At 41.3% G+C, this 17,723-nt stretch overlaps 1 protein-coding gene across 2 annotated transcripts; it reads left to right on the top strand.

Annotated features, from left to right (window-relative positions):
• The first annotated feature begins 6,135 nt into the window (after positions 1-6,135).
• hdac1 (histone deacetylase 1) lies at positions 6,136-17,572 on the top strand. 2 transcript variants are annotated; one of them, XM_058404860.1, is made up of 14 exons: positions 6,136-6,284; positions 7,069-7,181; positions 7,969-8,086; positions 10,210-10,284; positions 10,409-10,547; positions 11,398-11,539; positions 12,078-12,170; positions 12,251-12,359; positions 12,439-12,579; positions 13,473-13,581; positions 13,692-13,819; positions 15,317-15,463; positions 15,925-15,973; positions 16,908-17,572. In XM_058404860.1, the coding sequence occupies exons 1-14, from the start codon at positions 6,233-6,235 to the stop codon at positions 16,933-16,935; spliced, it is 1,443 nt and encodes a 480-aa protein (XP_058260843.1). In that variant the 5' UTR covers positions 6,136-6,232; the 3' UTR covers positions 16,936-17,572. The 2 variants fall into 2 exon arrangements, with proteins under 2 accessions (XP_058260843.1, XP_058260844.1); XM_058404861.1 differs by lacking the exon at positions 6,136-6,284 and adding an exon at positions 6,326-6,950.
• The last annotated feature ends 151 nt before the right edge of the window (positions 17,573-17,723 follow it).

Genomic DNA, 17,723 nt, shown 5'->3' with positions numbered 1-17,723 from the left:
GGAAGCTGGTCAGAGTTGATGGGAAGATGGATGGAGTTAAATACAGGGCAATCTTAGAAGAAAACCTGTTAGAGTCTGCCAATAGACTGGGGCGGAGGCTCACCTTCCAGCAGGACAACAACCTTAAACACTAAACATTCAGCCAGAGCTACAATGGACTGGTTTAGATTAAACCATATTCATGTGTTAGAATGGCCCAGTCAAAGTCCAGACCTAAATCCAACTGAGAATCTGTGGCAAGAATTGAAAATTGCTGTTTACAGACGCCCACCATCCAATCTGACTGAGCTTCAGCTATTTTGCAAAGAAGAATGGGCAACATTTTCACTCTCTAGATGTGCAAAGCTGGTAGAGACATACTCCAAAAGGCTAGGAGCTGTAATTGCAGCAAAAGGTGGTTCTACACAGGGGAGCTGACCTTTTTTTTTTCTTTTTTTTTTATCATTTTCTTTCCACTTCACTGTTACGTGCCAGCTTGTGTTGGTCTATCACATAAAATCCCAATAAAATACATTTACCTTTGTGTTTGTCACATGACAAAATGTGGAAAAGTTCAAGGGGTATGAATTTTTTGCAAGGCACTGTAAGCTGTCCTTTAAGAGACTGAAAAAAGACTATAGTGGGAAATGTGTGTGATATAAATAACTTGTCTCACAGATATTCCACAACCTTCAAAATGTAACTGTTATTTATTAACCAAGATAAATATCGCAATCATTGGCAAACTGATGCGATATAAGAACAATAAAATGGAATATGGTATGCTATAACAGGAAAATGATTCATTTATGAACGATTATTAGTAACTCCATTTCCTGTTTCCGCACTATTAGTCAGCACTCCATCCATTTTCTGTGCCGCTTATTCACCTGGAGCCTGGAGCTTAAACCCAGGGGACTCAGGGCGCAAAGCAGACAACTAACAATTGCTGGGCACACACACACACTACAGACAATTTAGAGTGCACAACGCATGTTTTTAGACAGGAAGAAGAAACCGGAGTACCCTGAGAAAACCCCAATAGGACTGAGAGAACACACAAATTCCATGCACACGAGACTTCGAACCCTGAACCAAGGAGGTGCGAGACAAACGTACTAATTGTGAATGTACTCCAGAGGAAGTTTTCAGTCAGCTGTTTGCTTTATTTTCACACACAGACACCGAGTAGTGACTGTAAGTGAAACTGCAAGTCAGCATTTTACATACATCGTCTTAGGCAAAGTATTTCACTTGTGTAGTTTACTGTGAGTAGGCTGGGGTACCTCACTTTTTAAAGTGGCAAAAAGTAAAGGAATATGCAACGTCAGCTGTCAGAAGAACTGTACCTAATACTATAAATGGTAATGGTTAGACTTCTGGTTAATTAGCCTGAAGATTTGCTGCATGGACAGTAAAGCTCTGTAAAATGAGAAGTCCTAACTGCGTGAATAATAAGTACATATATCTAACCTAGCGAGAAGAGGCAAAGCCGCAGCCAAGTGTGCATAAACCACAGTAATTCATTTCGAAGTATTCATTTCCTGTAACCCCCCTATTGTGCACTTATTTCTTATGTGCTTGATATAGCACAGTTCACTGACCAGAATATTTGCAGTGTTTGACTTTATTTAAATTGTAATTACAGATATTGCTCTATATATACACTTTACATTTTGCCTATGCTCTGGAAATGGACTCTTCTCTATCTGGACACTATTATGTGAGCCTATGCCCACTTCACAGGCTGCTTGGTCTGTCCTTTATTCTCTCAGAAGGGACACTGTTAAACTATCACTTTCTATTGGATCTGTACAAATTGAGTACAAAACAAGTGACACTGCTACTATAATGCCAATCTTGAAAAAAGCCAGGCTTAGATCCAAAAAAAGATGTAACTAAAATCTGGCCCATTTCCCATCTGAGCAAGGAGGTAAGGACATGGTGTTGCCTCATAAATACAACATCACACCTGTCTGAACATCTTTAATCTGGATTTAGAGGCATGTAAAAAAGCACTGAGAGAGCAAAGGCCAACATAGTTTGTATAATTACAGACAGGTGAAAGAACACAGACAAAAAAACATTTAGAGATAGATAGATAGATAGATAGATAGATAGATAGATAGATAGATAGATAGATAGATAGATAGATAGATAGATAGATAGATAGATAGATAGATAGATAGATAGATAGATAGATAGATAGATAGATAGATAGATAGATAGATAGACTATATTGCCAAAAGTATTCGCTCACCTGCCTTGACTCGCATATGAACTTAAGTGACATCCCATTCCTAATCCATAGGGTTCAATATGACGTCGGTCCACCCTTTGCAGCTATAACAGCTTCAACTCTTCTGGGAAGGCTGTCCACAAGGTTTAGGAGTGTGTTTATGGGAATTTTTGACCATTCTTCCAGAAGCGCATTTGTGAGGTCGCACACTGATGTTGGACGAGAAGGCCTGGCTCTCAGTCTCCGCTCTAATTCATCCCAAAGGTGTTCTATCGGGTTGAGGTCAGGACTCTGTGCAGGCCAGTCAAGTTCATCTACACCAGACTCTGTCATCCATGTCTTTATGGACCTTGCTTTGTGCACTGGTGCACAGTCATGTTGGAAGAGGAAGGGGCCAGCTCCAAACTGTTCCCACAAAGTTGGGAGCATGGAATTGTCCAAAATGTCTTGGTATACTGAAGCATTCAGAGTTCCTTTCACTGGAACTAAGGGGCCAAGCCCAGCTCCTGAAAAACAACCCCACACCATAATCCCCCCTCCACCAAACTTTACACTTGGCACAATGCAGTCAGACAAGTACCATTCTCCTGGCAACCGCCAAACCCAGACTCGTCCATCAGATTGCCAGATGGAGAAGCGCGATTCGTCACTCCAGAGAACGCGTCTCCACTGCTCTAGAGTCCAGTGGCGGCGTGCTTTACACCACTGCATCCGACGCTTTGCATTGCACTTGGTGATGTTTGGCTTGGATGCAGCTGCTCAGCCATGGAAACCCATTCCATGAAGCTCTCTGCGCACTGTTCTTGAGCTAATCTGAAGGCCACATGAAGTTTGGAGGTCTGTAGCGATTGACTCTGCAGAAAGTTGGCGACCTCTTCGCACTATGCGCCTCAGCATCCGCTGACCCCGCTCCGTCAGTTTACGTGGCCTACCACTTCTGGCTGAGTTGCTGTCGTTCCCAAACACTTCCACGTTCTTATAATACAGCTGACAGTTGACTGTGGAATATTTAGGAGCGAGGAAATTTCACGACTGGATTTGTTGCACAGGTGGCATCCTATCACAGTTCCACGCTGGAATTCACTGAGCTCCTGAGAGCGACCCATTCTTTCACAAATGTTTGTAAAAACAGTCTGCATGCCTAGGTGCTTGATTTTATACACCTGTGGCCATGGAAGTGATTGGAACACCTGATTCTGATTATTTGGATGGGTGAGCGAATACTTTTGGCAATATAGTGTAGATAGATAGATAGCAGCTTAGTCAGTTACAAGATACATCATGCACACACAAAATATAAATTTAAAATGATAAATGTGTGTTGTTTATCAGGGGTTGGGCTCGGCCCCTTAGTTCCAGTGAAAGGAACTTCTAATGCTTCATACCAAGACATTTTGGACAATTTCATGCTCCAAACCTTGTGGGAACAGTTTGGGGATGGTCAAGGCGAGCCAGGCCTTCTCGTCCAACATCAGTGCCTGACCTCACAAATGTGCTTTTAGAGGAAAGGTCAAACATTCCCATAAACACACTCCTAAACCTTGTGGAAAGCCTTCCTGTAAGAGTATAGCTGTAAAGGGTTGGGCCAACTCCATATTAAGAATGGATGTCATGTAATGTGCATGTAAAGGCAGATGTCCCAAAACGTTTGGCAATATAAGTGTACAAAATTTTGAATATGGATAGATGGGTATAAGATTAAAAAGATAGAAAGTAAATTCTTAAATATAGAATACAATAAGTTACATTAAAAACAGTAGTACAGATATGGATCACAGTTTTAACCATATTTATTTATTTATTTACATCACAGTACACATGTGCAAACTGGCTAGATAATGAATATTAATATAATGATGTTAATGGTTGTGGTAGGGCAGTGTGAGAGTTTTATCACCTGTCACACACAGGTACAATGTTATTGCAAATGGTATGAATGACCTCCTGTCAGTTGAACTGAATTTTCTGGCTTCATTCATGCATGACTAACAGGTGTCAGTATTTGTCCCTCAGAGGATTCAGTTCTCAGTCTTCACTATCTACACTATATGGCTGACCATCACACCCTTGTGGTTATTCCCCAAACTGTTACTACACAATTTGAAAGACAATTGTCCTTTACTGGAACTAAGGGGCCCATACCTGTTCCAGCATGACAGTATCCCTGTACTAAAGTTAAGCTACTGTAAAGTCATGGTTTATCAAGGTTGGTGTGAAAGAACTGAGTATGTTTAAAGCCCTGACCTGAACTCCATTCAACACCTTTGGGATGAAAGGAGCACCAACTTTGTGCAAGTACTTCTTGCCTTACATCAGTACACAACCTTTTGTGGCTGAATGAATTTGAATCCCCACAAATCCTAAATTAAGTGGAAAACCCTCATAAGAGAGCAGAGAATATAGCATAGCCTCCACTCTCATATAGTATACAGTATAGTGGAATATGTTACTAAATACTGTTTATTATATAATGATCAAGGATTTAGAACAGGATTTTTAGTCAGTTGTCGGTTGTCCACATAACTTTGACTGTACCTTCAATCTAAGTTATTTGTTTCCCTTTATGTTCCTAAGCATACTGTATTTCACTGATCAGCCATAACATTATGACCACCTGCCTAATATCGTGTTCTTTCGATGCCAAAATAGCCCTGACCCATCGAAGGCATGGGCTCCACTAGATCTCTGAAGGTGTGCTGTGGAATCTGGCACCAAGATGTTAGCAGCAAATCCTTTAGGTCCTGCAAGTTGCCAGGTGGGGCCTCCATGGATCGGACTTGTTTGTGCAGCACATCCCACAGATGCTGGATTGGATTGAGATCTGGGGAATTTGAAGGCCAAGCCAACACCTCAAACTCATTGTTGTGTTCATCAAACGATTCCTGAACCATTTTTGCTTTGTGGCACGGCACATGCACCTGCTGAAAGAGGCCACAGCCATCAGGGAATACCGTTTCCAAGAAAGGGTGAACACGGTCTGCAACAATGCTTAGGTAGGTGGTACGTGTCTAACTAACATCCACATGGATGGCAGGACCCAAGGATTCCCAGCAGAACATTGCCCAAAGCATGACACTGTCTTTGCCGGCTTGCCTTCTTCCCATAGTGCATCCTGATGCCATGTGTTCCCCTAGTAAGCAACACACACTCACCCGGCCATCATTTACGTGATGTAAAAGAAAACATGATTCACCAGACCAGGCCACCTTTATCTATTGCTCCAAGGTCCAGTTCTCATGCTCACATACCAATTGTTTGCACTTTCAGCAGTGCACAGGGGTCAGCATGGGCACCCTGACTGGTCTGTGGCTATGCAGCCCCATACGCAACAAACTGCGATCCACAGTGTATTCTGACACCTTTCTATCAGAACCAGCATTAACGTCTTCAGCATTTTGACCACTTCTGATGCAGACCGGGAACACCCCACAAGAGCTGCAGTTTTGGAGATTCTCTGATCCGGTCGTCTAGCCAACACAATTTGGCCCCTTAGTCAAACTCTCTCAAATCCTTACTCTTGCCCATTTTTCTCTGCTTCTAACACATCAACTTTGAGGACAAAATGTTTACTAGCCACCTCGATTTATATGGCACATCAGATAGCTATTGTTGTAAAATCGTGTGTGTGTGGGGGGGGGGTGCATGAGAACTGAAAACCACATCCTCATTTCTGATAGAGGTGCATCTTTTTTTTAATGAATGAAAATGAAGAAAACAAAACGTGAATCTGACGGAAGAAAAAATAAACATAAAAATGTATAAATGTAAAGCGTAAACGTGTAAACTGTGGGACGGTTCCTTAACATCAAAGAGTTTTGAACTGAACGAAACAATGTACGAAGAAATTGAGGGAACGACGTAAGAAGATGATTGGTTTAGAAACACAGTGAGCCCGCCTCTAAGGACGGAAAGCTGGAAGATGATTGGTGCAGACGTGCGGAGCCAAGTTGTGGTTGAATTGAGCTGCGCAGAAAGCCCGTCAGGCTTCAGCCTCAGACTGTAACTGGAGCTAAAATGGCGCTGACTTCCCAAGGAACAAAGAAGAAAGTTTGCTATTATTATGACGGTAAGTAACCGGGCACTCAGGTGCGAGGTTATATTTTCAATCCTACAGCAATTAACTAAAGCGCTTTTCCCTCCCACCTGGAGGTAGACTTTGTGCAAATTGTTTTCTTCCGTTCCGGTGTCGGGGCTGATTGTTAGCCCGGTTTAGCCGGTTAGCATGATGCTCTTACTGTTAGCTAGCTAGCAAAGAAAGCTGGCAAAACTTGTCGCGCTTACCGTTTGGAAAAGCAATTATAATATTAAAGTTTACTTTTCACACGGTTGAGGGAAAAGAAACAATTAGCATTGCACAGCCTGCCTCCAAAAGTGAAATAAAAGAAAATCATCAAGGCTAAGTCGTTCATTTAGGGGCTAGCATCCTAGCACGCTTGCACGAGAGAATAGCTAATCAAAGTTAGCAAGTTTAGCTTATCGGCTTATTAAGTTTTCTTGCAGTCGGTGCGCGTGCGTTTCTGTAGGAATAGTTGTGATTGAATCCCCAGGTATTATTTCGGGATTTTTTTTTATCCTTTTATTGTTGTTGTTGTTGTTGGATTGATTGAGACTTTTCAGGATGAGAGGATGCTCTTAATTCAGCAGCTAGCCTGTGTAATTAAGCGGTAATAAAAAAAAAAAAATGCGCTGCAATGCAAATTTCCTTTCACTTCTTCAAACAACGTAAGAGAAGGTAATAAAAGAACATTTTTCTTGCTATCTTTTTTTTTTTTTTAATGACAATTGTTGTATTTTCCCTCCATTCCAAATACCTTTTTGTGATGTTTTCTGTCTAATCCACACGTTTCCAGGTGATGTCGGGAATTATTACTATGGCCAGGGTCACCCCATGAAGCCTCACCGCATCCGCATGACCCACAACCTCCTCCTCAACTATGGCCTCTACAGGAAGATGGAAATCTATGTAAGTGAAGGGAATGTTTCTTCATACACACTGTTGCCAAAAGTTTTGGGCCACCCCTTCAAATCATTGTTTTCATGGGATTGGGAACAGTTTGGGGATGACCCCTTCCCTGTTCCAACATGACTGCAATACCCAGTGCATGAAGCAAGGTCCGTGGACATGGGTGAGCGAGTTTGGTGTGGAGGAACTTGACCTCAGCCTGATGGAACACCTTTGGGAGCCATTACAAAACTGCGACGTCTGCCTTTACATGCACATGAATGTAATATGGAGTTCTCCCACCCTTTGCAGCTATAACCGCTTCAACTCTTCTGGGAAGACTTTCCAAAAGGTTTAGGAGTGTGTTTATGGGAATTTTGTCTGAAAGCGCATTTCTGAGGTCAGGCACTGATGTTAGATGAGAAGGCCTGGCTCACAGTCTCTGCTCTAATTCATCCCAAAGGTGTTCTGTCAGGTTGAGGTCAGGACTCTGTGCAGGCCAGTCAAGTTCCTCCACACTAAACTCTCATCCATGACTTTGCTTTGAGCACTGGTGTGCAGTCATGTTGGAACAGGAAGGGGTCATCCCCAAACTGTTCCCACGACGCTGGAAGTATGAAATTGTCCAAAATGTCTTGGTATGAAGCTGAAGCATTAAGAGTTCCTTTCACTGGAACTAAAGGGTCAAGCCCAACAGTTGAATTTAATGATTTGGACGGGTGTCCCACAACCTTTGGCACAATTGAGCGATGGAGATTCATGACCTGTAAAAAATGAAACATCGGTGCATGTGTGTTGTTCTCGACAGAGGCCACACAAAGCCAACGCTGAAGAGATGACCAAATATCACAGTGACGACTACATCAAGTTCCTCCGCTCCATCCGTCCAGATAACATGTCAGAGTACAGCAAGCAGATGCAGAGATGTGAGTACATTTCCCTGTTTTGCACCTAAGGTCCTGTTTTGATTTTGTTGGACGTCACATGATCTCGTGTCATAAACTGTTACATCAGACTCATTAAACTGGCCATTTTTTTCTGAACTTTTACACTAGTGCAGTGAATCAGGATAGTAGAACAAGAGCACTAAAGTAATGCAATCACTTTTACTTAACTAACTTGTTCTTGAAGGCAATTCTTTGTATAGACAGCAGTATACATACACAGAGCAGAAACACAGCACACCTTTTATAATAAGTCATTTAAAAACATGATTGCAGCAGGTATAAAGAAATTCTTATATCTATTGGAATGTGTTGAACGAATTTAATTGTGCCTTGTTCATTTCGAAATGCCTGCAAACCAAAACAGTCTTAAGCATTACTCATAATAGCACTTTATAAAATGAACAAATTTAATTAACACATTTCACAACTCTCTTTGTATGCTGTAGACACTAACTTGCGAATCTGAATCACGGAAATCAATTAGTTCTATATCCCAAAGTATAAGGAAATATAATTCACAGTGACTGTCCAGGATGGTGTATTTACTAATTACGTGTGTCCCTGCGCTGCCCACGTCCAACATGCTCTCATCTTAATCTCCAGTGGTTCGACAAAACCCCACTCCTGAAGCAGGCGGCCCTATATTTAGCATCTCACCAAGAGTCATGTTGCAGTTTAGATGTAATGCAGAAAAAGACAAGAGCATTTTTACTAAAGGAGGTGTAAGTGAATATGATGAGTGCAGTTTAACAAGGCGGTGGATACAACTGGTTTGAGTTTTAGAGCAGAAATGTCTCAGTTCATCCTCCAGAAATGACTCATGAAATCTCATTGACCTAAATAGATACCTAATTTACACAAATCTCATCAAACAAGTCAAATTTGAGTCTAAAATTAATGTAAACTTATTATAAAATTGATTGATTACATAATTGTAGCTTTTCACAGACACTAAATTTGCTTGTACAGATGAAACTCATGAGCTAGCACCGGTGGAGTTTACATACGCTATGATGTACCAATCAGGCATGACAGTATGACCACCTGCCTAATATTGTCCGTCCCCCTTTTGCTGCCAAACCAGCCCTGGCCCATCGAGGCAGGGACTCCACTAGATCCCTGATTATCCTGTGGTATCTTGCACCAAGATTTTAGCAGCAGATCCTTTAAGTCCTGTAAGTTACGAGGGGGCCCCACCTCACAATTTGCAGGACTTAAAGGATACGTTTGATAGATACTGACCACTGCAGACCAGGAAAACCCCACAAGACCCGCAGTTTTGGAGATTCTCTGATCCAGTGGTCTAGCCATCACAATTTGTCCCTTGAGTAATTCGCTCAAATCCTTACGCTTGCCCATTTTTCCTGCTTCTAACACATCAACTTTGAGGACAAAATGTTCACTTGCTGCCTAATATATCCCACCCACTAACAGGTGCCATGATGGTGATGAGGTAATCAGTGTTATTCACGTCATCTCTGTGGTCATAATGTTATGCCTGATGGGTGTATGCTCAGATTTAACAGTACACTGTAGGGCTTTGTGTTAATTGTTGCCACATTGGACAGTTGGTTATTTGACAGCAAAACTAAAATTAGTTTCCACTCTGGGCTTTGATTGTGGTTGTTAAATAACAGCAGTATGACTTTTCTGAACAACTCGGCTGTATGAATTAATACACTTGGACACTAATAGTTATTCACACAGTAATAAATTCAGTAGTAGTGTTGCTTAGGTGTGATGAATGTATACACCACTGAAATCCTGCCCTGCCTCACTGATTACTGGCAAAGCCACGAACTAATCCGACCACTATTAAGCCCTCTCAGCAGTTTTCTCTTATTTATGGCTAATGCTGAGTGTGAAATTGGAGTGATGGTTAATGAGGTGTTGGTGTATAAGCTGTGAATGAACATGATGGCTTTTTGATGAAGACGCTCGTGACTAATCATCAGTCATGTATGCCGATTACCGTATTAAAGAAATATCAGATTTAATTGAATCTCTTTATTTATTAAAAAATAGACCAGAAATGTCTTTCAGGAGATGATTGTGCCTCGTTTTCTTTTGCTTTAATGCACTCATTTATATTCCTTCCTCAGTTAATGTGGGTGAAGACTGTCCTGTGTTCGATGGCCTGTTTGAGTTCTGTCAGCTTTCAACAGGCGGCTCTGTCGGTAAGTAGTGCCAGGCGGGTAGTGTTGATATTTTTTCACGGAATTCCTAAGCGCCGCCAATCTACGGATTCTAGTAGGTGACAAACTCGAAACAGATGATTAAAGACTGTGTTTCTGTGTCTAGCGGGCGCTGTGAAACTAAACAAGCAGCAGACAGACATCGCCATTAACTGGGCGGGCGGCCTTCATCACGCCAAGAAGTCGGAGGCGTCTGGTTTCTGCTACGTCAACGACATTGTACTGGCCATCCTGGAACTGCTCAAGTGCGTCCGCTGTTCAGCATCAGGGTTTTCCTGATGATTGAAATCATTATTACTTGCAGCTTGTATATTTTGTGATTCTTGTCAGGATAAGAAGCAGAAAAACCTTGCAGCTTAACTAGGCAGTCATTTAATCTGTATTCTATCAAAGCCACATGCAGCTCAATTAATTCAAAGGAACATGACAAGTGAGGTGGCGTTAATTAAGGGGTGAGCGATATGTCAATGTCAGAACTCGCGGACGGACCCTGTGTATACTGAAAAACCCTTATAGCAAAGCTGTAGTGGTGTATTTTAAGAAAAAATAGCATTTGAGGGTAGTTTATCCATAACATAAGCTTAAAAGGAGAACATTTTATTGAAGCAGCTTAATTTTAGCCGCTTAATAATAAAAAGTCAATATGAGGAAAAGTATACTGTGATGTACGTCACAGTATTTATCACTAGTGTCATTGTCCAGGTCAAAGGGTTAGTTCACAAAAAAATTTACATAAATTTCCACTTAGTGTTCTGTTCATTAGACATCTGTTGTGTATCTGTTTGCTTGTATTGCACTGGAGCTATGAGCCTCATTTAACCAACATATTTATTTATATATATATATATATATATATATATATATATATATATTTTCTTTTCCATAAATATATGCCAGCTTCTGTAATTGTGATAGTTCATGCCTCAGAAGTTAGCTCCAAGGTCTTTAAATATTGATGACTGTTCACATTTTTGTTGCTGCATCATTTTTAAATGCTGTTCTCCTTTTTAGTTTTATCTCCCTGATTAAATTCAAAAGCCTTTTGAGCGGATATAAATATTATTCTTGTTTTTATATATATATTTTTATTATTAGGTACCATCAAAGAGTTCTGTATATTGACATTGACATCCACCACGGTGATGGAGTAGAGGAGGCCTTCTACACCACAGACCGTGTCATGACCGTGTCTTTCCATAAGTATGGAGAGTACTTTCCTGGCACGGGTGACCTCAGAGTAAGTTTCATTTTATTGCTGTTGAAATATTTTTTTTACTCTGAATCGTTAGGCTTTTCACATTATATCACAGCATCAGGAGGATTATTTACACTAATGCACTTATTTTAATACATTCAGGAGTTGGAAGGATGCTTTGTGGTACTTTAAACAAATGTTTAAAAGTGTGTTATTTAACCAAACATGTGACTATTGATTTTGTGGCGTTTCATGTGGGCAGGGTTTTGTTACTGTGCCAGTGTTTTGTAAGAGTTAGATGATTTTGGAACAGAGGAGTTTGTTTTTCTGTGGTATATCAGAAAGATGGGTTTTTTCTTTTAAACCAGAAATGGATAAATAATTGTAATGGTTGGCAAATCATGTGTGACTGATGAACAGTAGTATTAGGATTCCACCTATATCGGTGGATTTCTGTCGGAAAACATGGTGTCTGTTACTAACTTGCAGTTTTTTCCCCTCTTGGTCTGTGTTTTTTTTTTTCCTTCATAAATACACACTTGCATTGGCATCAGTGAGGCTAATGTACAGTTTCTTACAGGACATTGGCGCTGGAAAGGGGAAGTACTACGCTGTGAACTACCCACTCAGGGATGGGATCGATGACGAGTCTTACGAAGCCATATTCAAACCTGTAAGCCATTAAAAGAGGTTCTGATTTATCGAATTTGGATTTGACTCTAAATTAATTCGAGATATTTGGTGTTTTCTTAGATCATGGCCAAAGTGATGGAGATGTACCAGCCAAGTGCTGTAGTGCTTCAGTGTGGTGCTGACTCTTTGTCTGGGGACAGGCTGGGCTGCTTCAACCTCACTATTAAAGGTGACTGTCTGAACTTATCCATGTACTGTTAGAGTTCGATAGTATTTTTGTGTGTTAACGGTGAACCTGTGCTCTTCAGGTCATGCTAAGTGTGTGGAGTACATGAAGAGCTTTAACCTGCCCTTGCTCATGCTGGGTGGAGGAGGCTACACCATCAGGAATGTGGCTCGCTGCTGGACCTATGAGACGGCCGTCGCCCTCGACAGCACTATCCCTAATGGCAAGTTATATTACCTTACGTCCTTGCACTGGATTGGAGACTTTGCAGTTCCAGCTTTGACTCTGTACATTTACACCAATCAGGCATAACATTATGAACACTGACAGGTGAAGTGAATAGTACTGATTATCTCCTCATCATGGCACCTGTTAGTGGGTGGGATATATTAGACAACAAGTTGTCATTTTGCCCTCAAAGTCGATTTTTTTAGAAGCAGGAAAAATGGGCAAGCTCTGCAAACTGCAGCTCTTGTGTGGTGTTCCCGGTCTGCAGTGGTCAGTATCTATAAAAAGTGGTCCAAGGAAGGAACCGTAGTGAACCGGCGACAGCAAAAGGGGGACCAACACGAGATTAGTCAGGTGGTCAGAATGTTATGCATGATCAGTGTATATGATGTGATTTCATTAGTAGTCAAATAAATGTTCAATTTATAACAAAGTCTAAGAACAGTTATAGTGATTTAGGCCTGGATTGTAGGGGTGTTTCAAGATAGGCAAAAAAATATATGTAATTGGCTTCAAACATTTAATGATCATGGGCTAGGATGATATGGACAGGTACAAGGTACAATTACCTAATTGTCTGAAACGGATTCCTCATTTAAAGTGTTTCACATGAGCTTGAACCCTGAACAATAACTGTTTGTGGTCGAATTTATACCTTTCGAGTTTGTTCTGAAGTAGCACACAAAGAATAAGCAGTAAATGGTAGAATTATGCAACAATATCTAAAACCTGTGTCCAGCATGGTCAATGGAATGATATTAAAAATAGCTGCTTTCTAGCATTAGTAAATCAGATCACTGAGTTGATCTAATTGTGTTGATGCATTTTCTGTTATTGTGTGCAGTTATGTTAATAACGTTAGTAATGGTTTTCCTCTCTTGATTTCAGAGCTTCCATACAACGACTACTTTGAATATTTTGGACCTGACTTCAAGCTCCACATCAGTCCCTCAAACATGACCAACCAGAACACAAACGACTACCTAGAAAAGATCAAGTGAGTCTGTCGATCCTGTTGAGATCTGTTTTTTTTTTGCTGTACGTTTGTATTTCAGCCTGATATTTGGTCCCCGGCTTGTGAAATGATTTTGTCTGATCTGTGTTTAGGCAGCGTCTGTTCGAGAACCTGCGCATGCTGCCTCACGCTCCCGGTGTGCAGATGCAGGCGATCCCGGAGGACGCTGTGCAGGAGGACAGCGGGGACGAGGAGGATGACCCAGACAAACGCATCCCCAGTAAGTATCCTATTAGTCACTACTTCGTGGAGGATCTGCTATAAACTAAGAGCAGCATGCCTGCTTACACAGCATTAGGCCATGTGTATATAAATCATTCTGTCTGAAAGTGGTCGTTCAGCTGTGAAGGTGAAGAAAGGTTTTGTGGTAATGTTTAGTATGCACACTGTATTCAGTTAAATATAAAGAAATTATTTTTCAAACCAGTTCCTCTGAACAGATTTGCACATCCAAGGTATTTTTAAACCAGTTATTGCAGGCTCAGAGATTAATGTACAGGCATTGCTGCAAAGCTTCTTGTCAACATCCTGAGTCCAATGATGCTCACATGCAGGGGAAAAATGCCCTGATGAGAGCATTACTCTGATCAGGCATAACATTGAGCACTGACAGGTGAAGTGAATAAGACTGATCTCCTCATCACGGCGCCTGTTAGTGGGTGGGATATATTAGACAGCAAGTGAACATTTTGTCCTCAAAGTTGATGTGTTAGAAGCAGGAAAAATGGACAGGCGTGAGGATTTGTGATGGCTAGATGACTGGATCAGAGCATCTCCAAAACTGCAGCTCTTGTGGGGTGTTCCCGGTCTGCAGTGGTCAGTATCTATCAAAAGTGGTCCAAGGAAGGAACAGTGGTGAACCGGCGACAGGGTCATGGGTGGCCAAGGCTCACTGATGTACGTGGGGAGTGAAGGCTGGCCCGTGTGATCCGATCCAACAGACGAGCTACTGTTGCTCAAATTGCTGAAGTAGTTAATGCTGGTTCTGATAGAAAGGTGTCAGAATACACAGTGCATGATGGGTCAGGGCTGTTTTGGCAGCAAAAGTGGTCATAATAGGCCTGCTTGGTCTATTTCTCCCTCACTCCCGATTCACAATGCATGTCTTTTTATTTGTTTGTTTTGGCAGCAGTATTTATCTGTGTGTATTTTTAGTACAGTACTTACATAATCGCTTCATGGTACCATGATCTTACTCTTGAATATTGACGTTTTACACTGATCTTGATGTTGAACTTAAAAATAGTGTGTAGGGTTTGTCAGGAGGGAGGCATATACTACGTTATGGTATGTCTTTGGCTCGGTGACTCAGTGATTCACAGATCTGAATAACGTGAGGTTTTATTTATGCCATTTAGAGTTTCTGGGCTGGGATGTATTAATCTTCAGGGTGAGCTTTAGAGGACTGGCTTATGTGGAGGAACAGAGAGGAAATGACACGAACAGCAGGATTATCTCCTTTATCTTGTGTTAACAAACAAGCCTCGTAGCCTAAAGCGGAGTTTGATGAATGTTTCCTGTAGCTTGGCGGAAGATGTGCTCTGCAGTAAACAAAGCTGCTGCAGTGACTTTAAAAGTGAAAATGAATGCAAATTGCTCATATCTGAAATTGTAGCTCAGAGCCCACTTGTGTTCCTCCTCAGACGTTTACAAATCAGTCTTGTTCATCACTTTAGCCACTATTTATCGAAAACAATTTCAATGTGTTCGTCGCCAGTCCGTGCCCACGATAAGCGGATAGCCTGCGACGAAGAGTTCTCAGATTCCGAGGATGAAGGACAAGGTGGCCGCAGAAACGCAGCCAACTACAAGAAGACCAAGAGAGTGAAGACTGAGGAGGAGAAAGACGGAGAAGAGAAGAAAGGTGAGTGTGCAGATACTGCTGAAAATAGCCTAGTTTATGGCTGTACATTACTATATGGCCTGTAAGTGTTTCTGGACACCATACATTATAAGTGGATCCATATTGACTCCATTTAGTCTTTTATATACAGGTAGCAAATTCTTCAAACGCTGGATTTTTCCAATCTGATTACACGTTAAATGTTCATATATAAGGACTCGACTGATCTTGAAGCCTGCACTTACATTAGACGTAATAAAGCACTGTATCAGAGTTACTGGAGTGAGGAACGTCACAGACCTTATTAAACTCTGCAGGAAGTTGCCACATCATTTTCCTCCCATCAGCCTAAAACATTCCAGTAATGAACTGGTGTCTCTAAATTGCCCCTTGAGTGTGTGTGTAAATGTGTACTCCCAGTGTTCCTGGAATGAATATATTATAATGAACACATTATTCATGAGCTGATTTGTTCCATGCAGATGTGAAGGAGGAGGAGAAAACCCCAGAAGAGAAAATGGACACAAAAGGGTGAGTGTTTATTACAGCTTGATTAGACTGACCTGATTTGCTATGTTGAAATATTCAGCATGGCTCCAGATTTCCATTCTCACTGAGCGGCAGGTGCTTATCTTCTGTATCTGTGCCAGACATGGAGCTGCTTATTTGTTTCCGTGACCCTGCATCTGGTGACATTTTGTATAGATATTTTCAAGATTATGCAAATTAGACAGGAAAGGATAACTCGTTAAACTGATTAGCTTGAATTATTTTATTTGGACCATTCCTGTAGCAGTTCTTCTTCTGTTCCCACATCCACAGCTTTAGTTTCCTAGCTGCAATTATTTAACATTTGACGCATACCTATCATCATACATGATCCAATGAAATATGAATAGAGACGTTAGGAGGACACCAAGACAGTGGTGAGACCGGCCATGCTGTATGGTGAAGAGTCAGAGCTGAAGATGTTGAGTGACACGGCTGGACAGGATTAGGAACGAGTACATCAGAGGGACGGCTCATGTTGGACGTTTGGGGGACAAAGTTAGGGAGGACAGATTAAGATGGCTGGGATGTGTCCAGAGGAGGGAGAGTGAGTATATTGGTAGGAGAATGTTGGACATGGAGCAGGAGGAAAAGAGGAGGTATGTGGATGTAATAAATGAGGATATGAAGCTACAGGGTGCAAGTGTTGAGGATGCAGAAGATAGGGATAGGTGGAGGGAGATGATTTGCTGTGGAGACCCCTGAAGGGAAAAGCAAGAAGAAGAGGAGGGGGAAATGGAGCATGGAACAGGAAGTAGCAGGGATGGTTCAGGGGTGCCAAATTTTAGTGACTTGTTGTCTTATCTGGTTGGCTTCATTCTCACTTCCAAGTGTGTGTCTAGAATTACACTGATGTGATTTTATTTATTTTAACATGTGATGAGAAAATACTGAAAATCCTTTTCTGTTTCTGAAGGCCAAAAGAAGAGCTGAAAACAACCTGAGCAGCCAAACGGATGCATGAACTTGAGTTCACACACACACATGCGTACGTGATGTTAGCCTCCAAGCTAAAGACTGTAAATTATTTTCTAAAACTCCTTTTACTATTTGTATTCTTAATGGGCGTTATAAAGGTTTTTTTTTTTTTGCATTACACACGTGCATTGAAATGTAAGATGTATCCTTTTTCCTTATTACACCCACCCCTACCCCCCCCCCTCTTTTTTTTTTGCCATGAATCCTTGCATTTTTTTTTTTTTTTTTTTTTTTTTTTTTAGGTAGAAATTTCTAGTAGCACATAAAACAGGACCAGAATCAGTAGAGATGGTCATTTAGCTGGTCACAGCTTCACCTCCTAAGTTATTTGGAATAATGGACTTGAATACACAAACACACACACACACACACAAAATATTGTTTCCCGTATTAGGTCTTGTCTTTTCTGGATGCTGCTCCGTGGCCCAGTGTCCTTTACCTCATTTTTAAGAGCGAAACTTGTTTGTTTTAATGATGTGTCTGTGTTTATGGCTTCTGTGGCCAGAAAATAGCAGTTTTAGGAGTTCCACAGGTCTGTGGTTTTGAATTGTCCATATTATATGCTTTTTTTGGTAAAGTAAATAAAGAGAACATGATCTCTCATTCTGTTACAAGCTTCCATTGACTGACTGTGCTGTCCAGGAATTATTTAATAAGACCGAAGCAGTTGACCACTAGGCTGGTCAAAGTTTTAAAATGTTTTTAACTCCACACCAAAACCAGTTAACATGCTGAGGAGAAACTGATGGATTTA

This window comes from Hemibagrus wyckioides, linkage group LG12 (assembly GCF_019097595.1).
Source record: "Hemibagrus wyckioides isolate EC202008001 linkage group LG12, SWU_Hwy_1.0, whole genome shotgun sequence".
In the NCBI taxonomy this organism is placed as follows: Eukaryota; Metazoa; Chordata; class Actinopteri; order Siluriformes; family Bagridae; genus Hemibagrus; species Hemibagrus wyckioides.
Note: the sequence above shows the minus strand (reverse complement) of the source record. Positions and strands in the feature narration are given on the sequence as shown.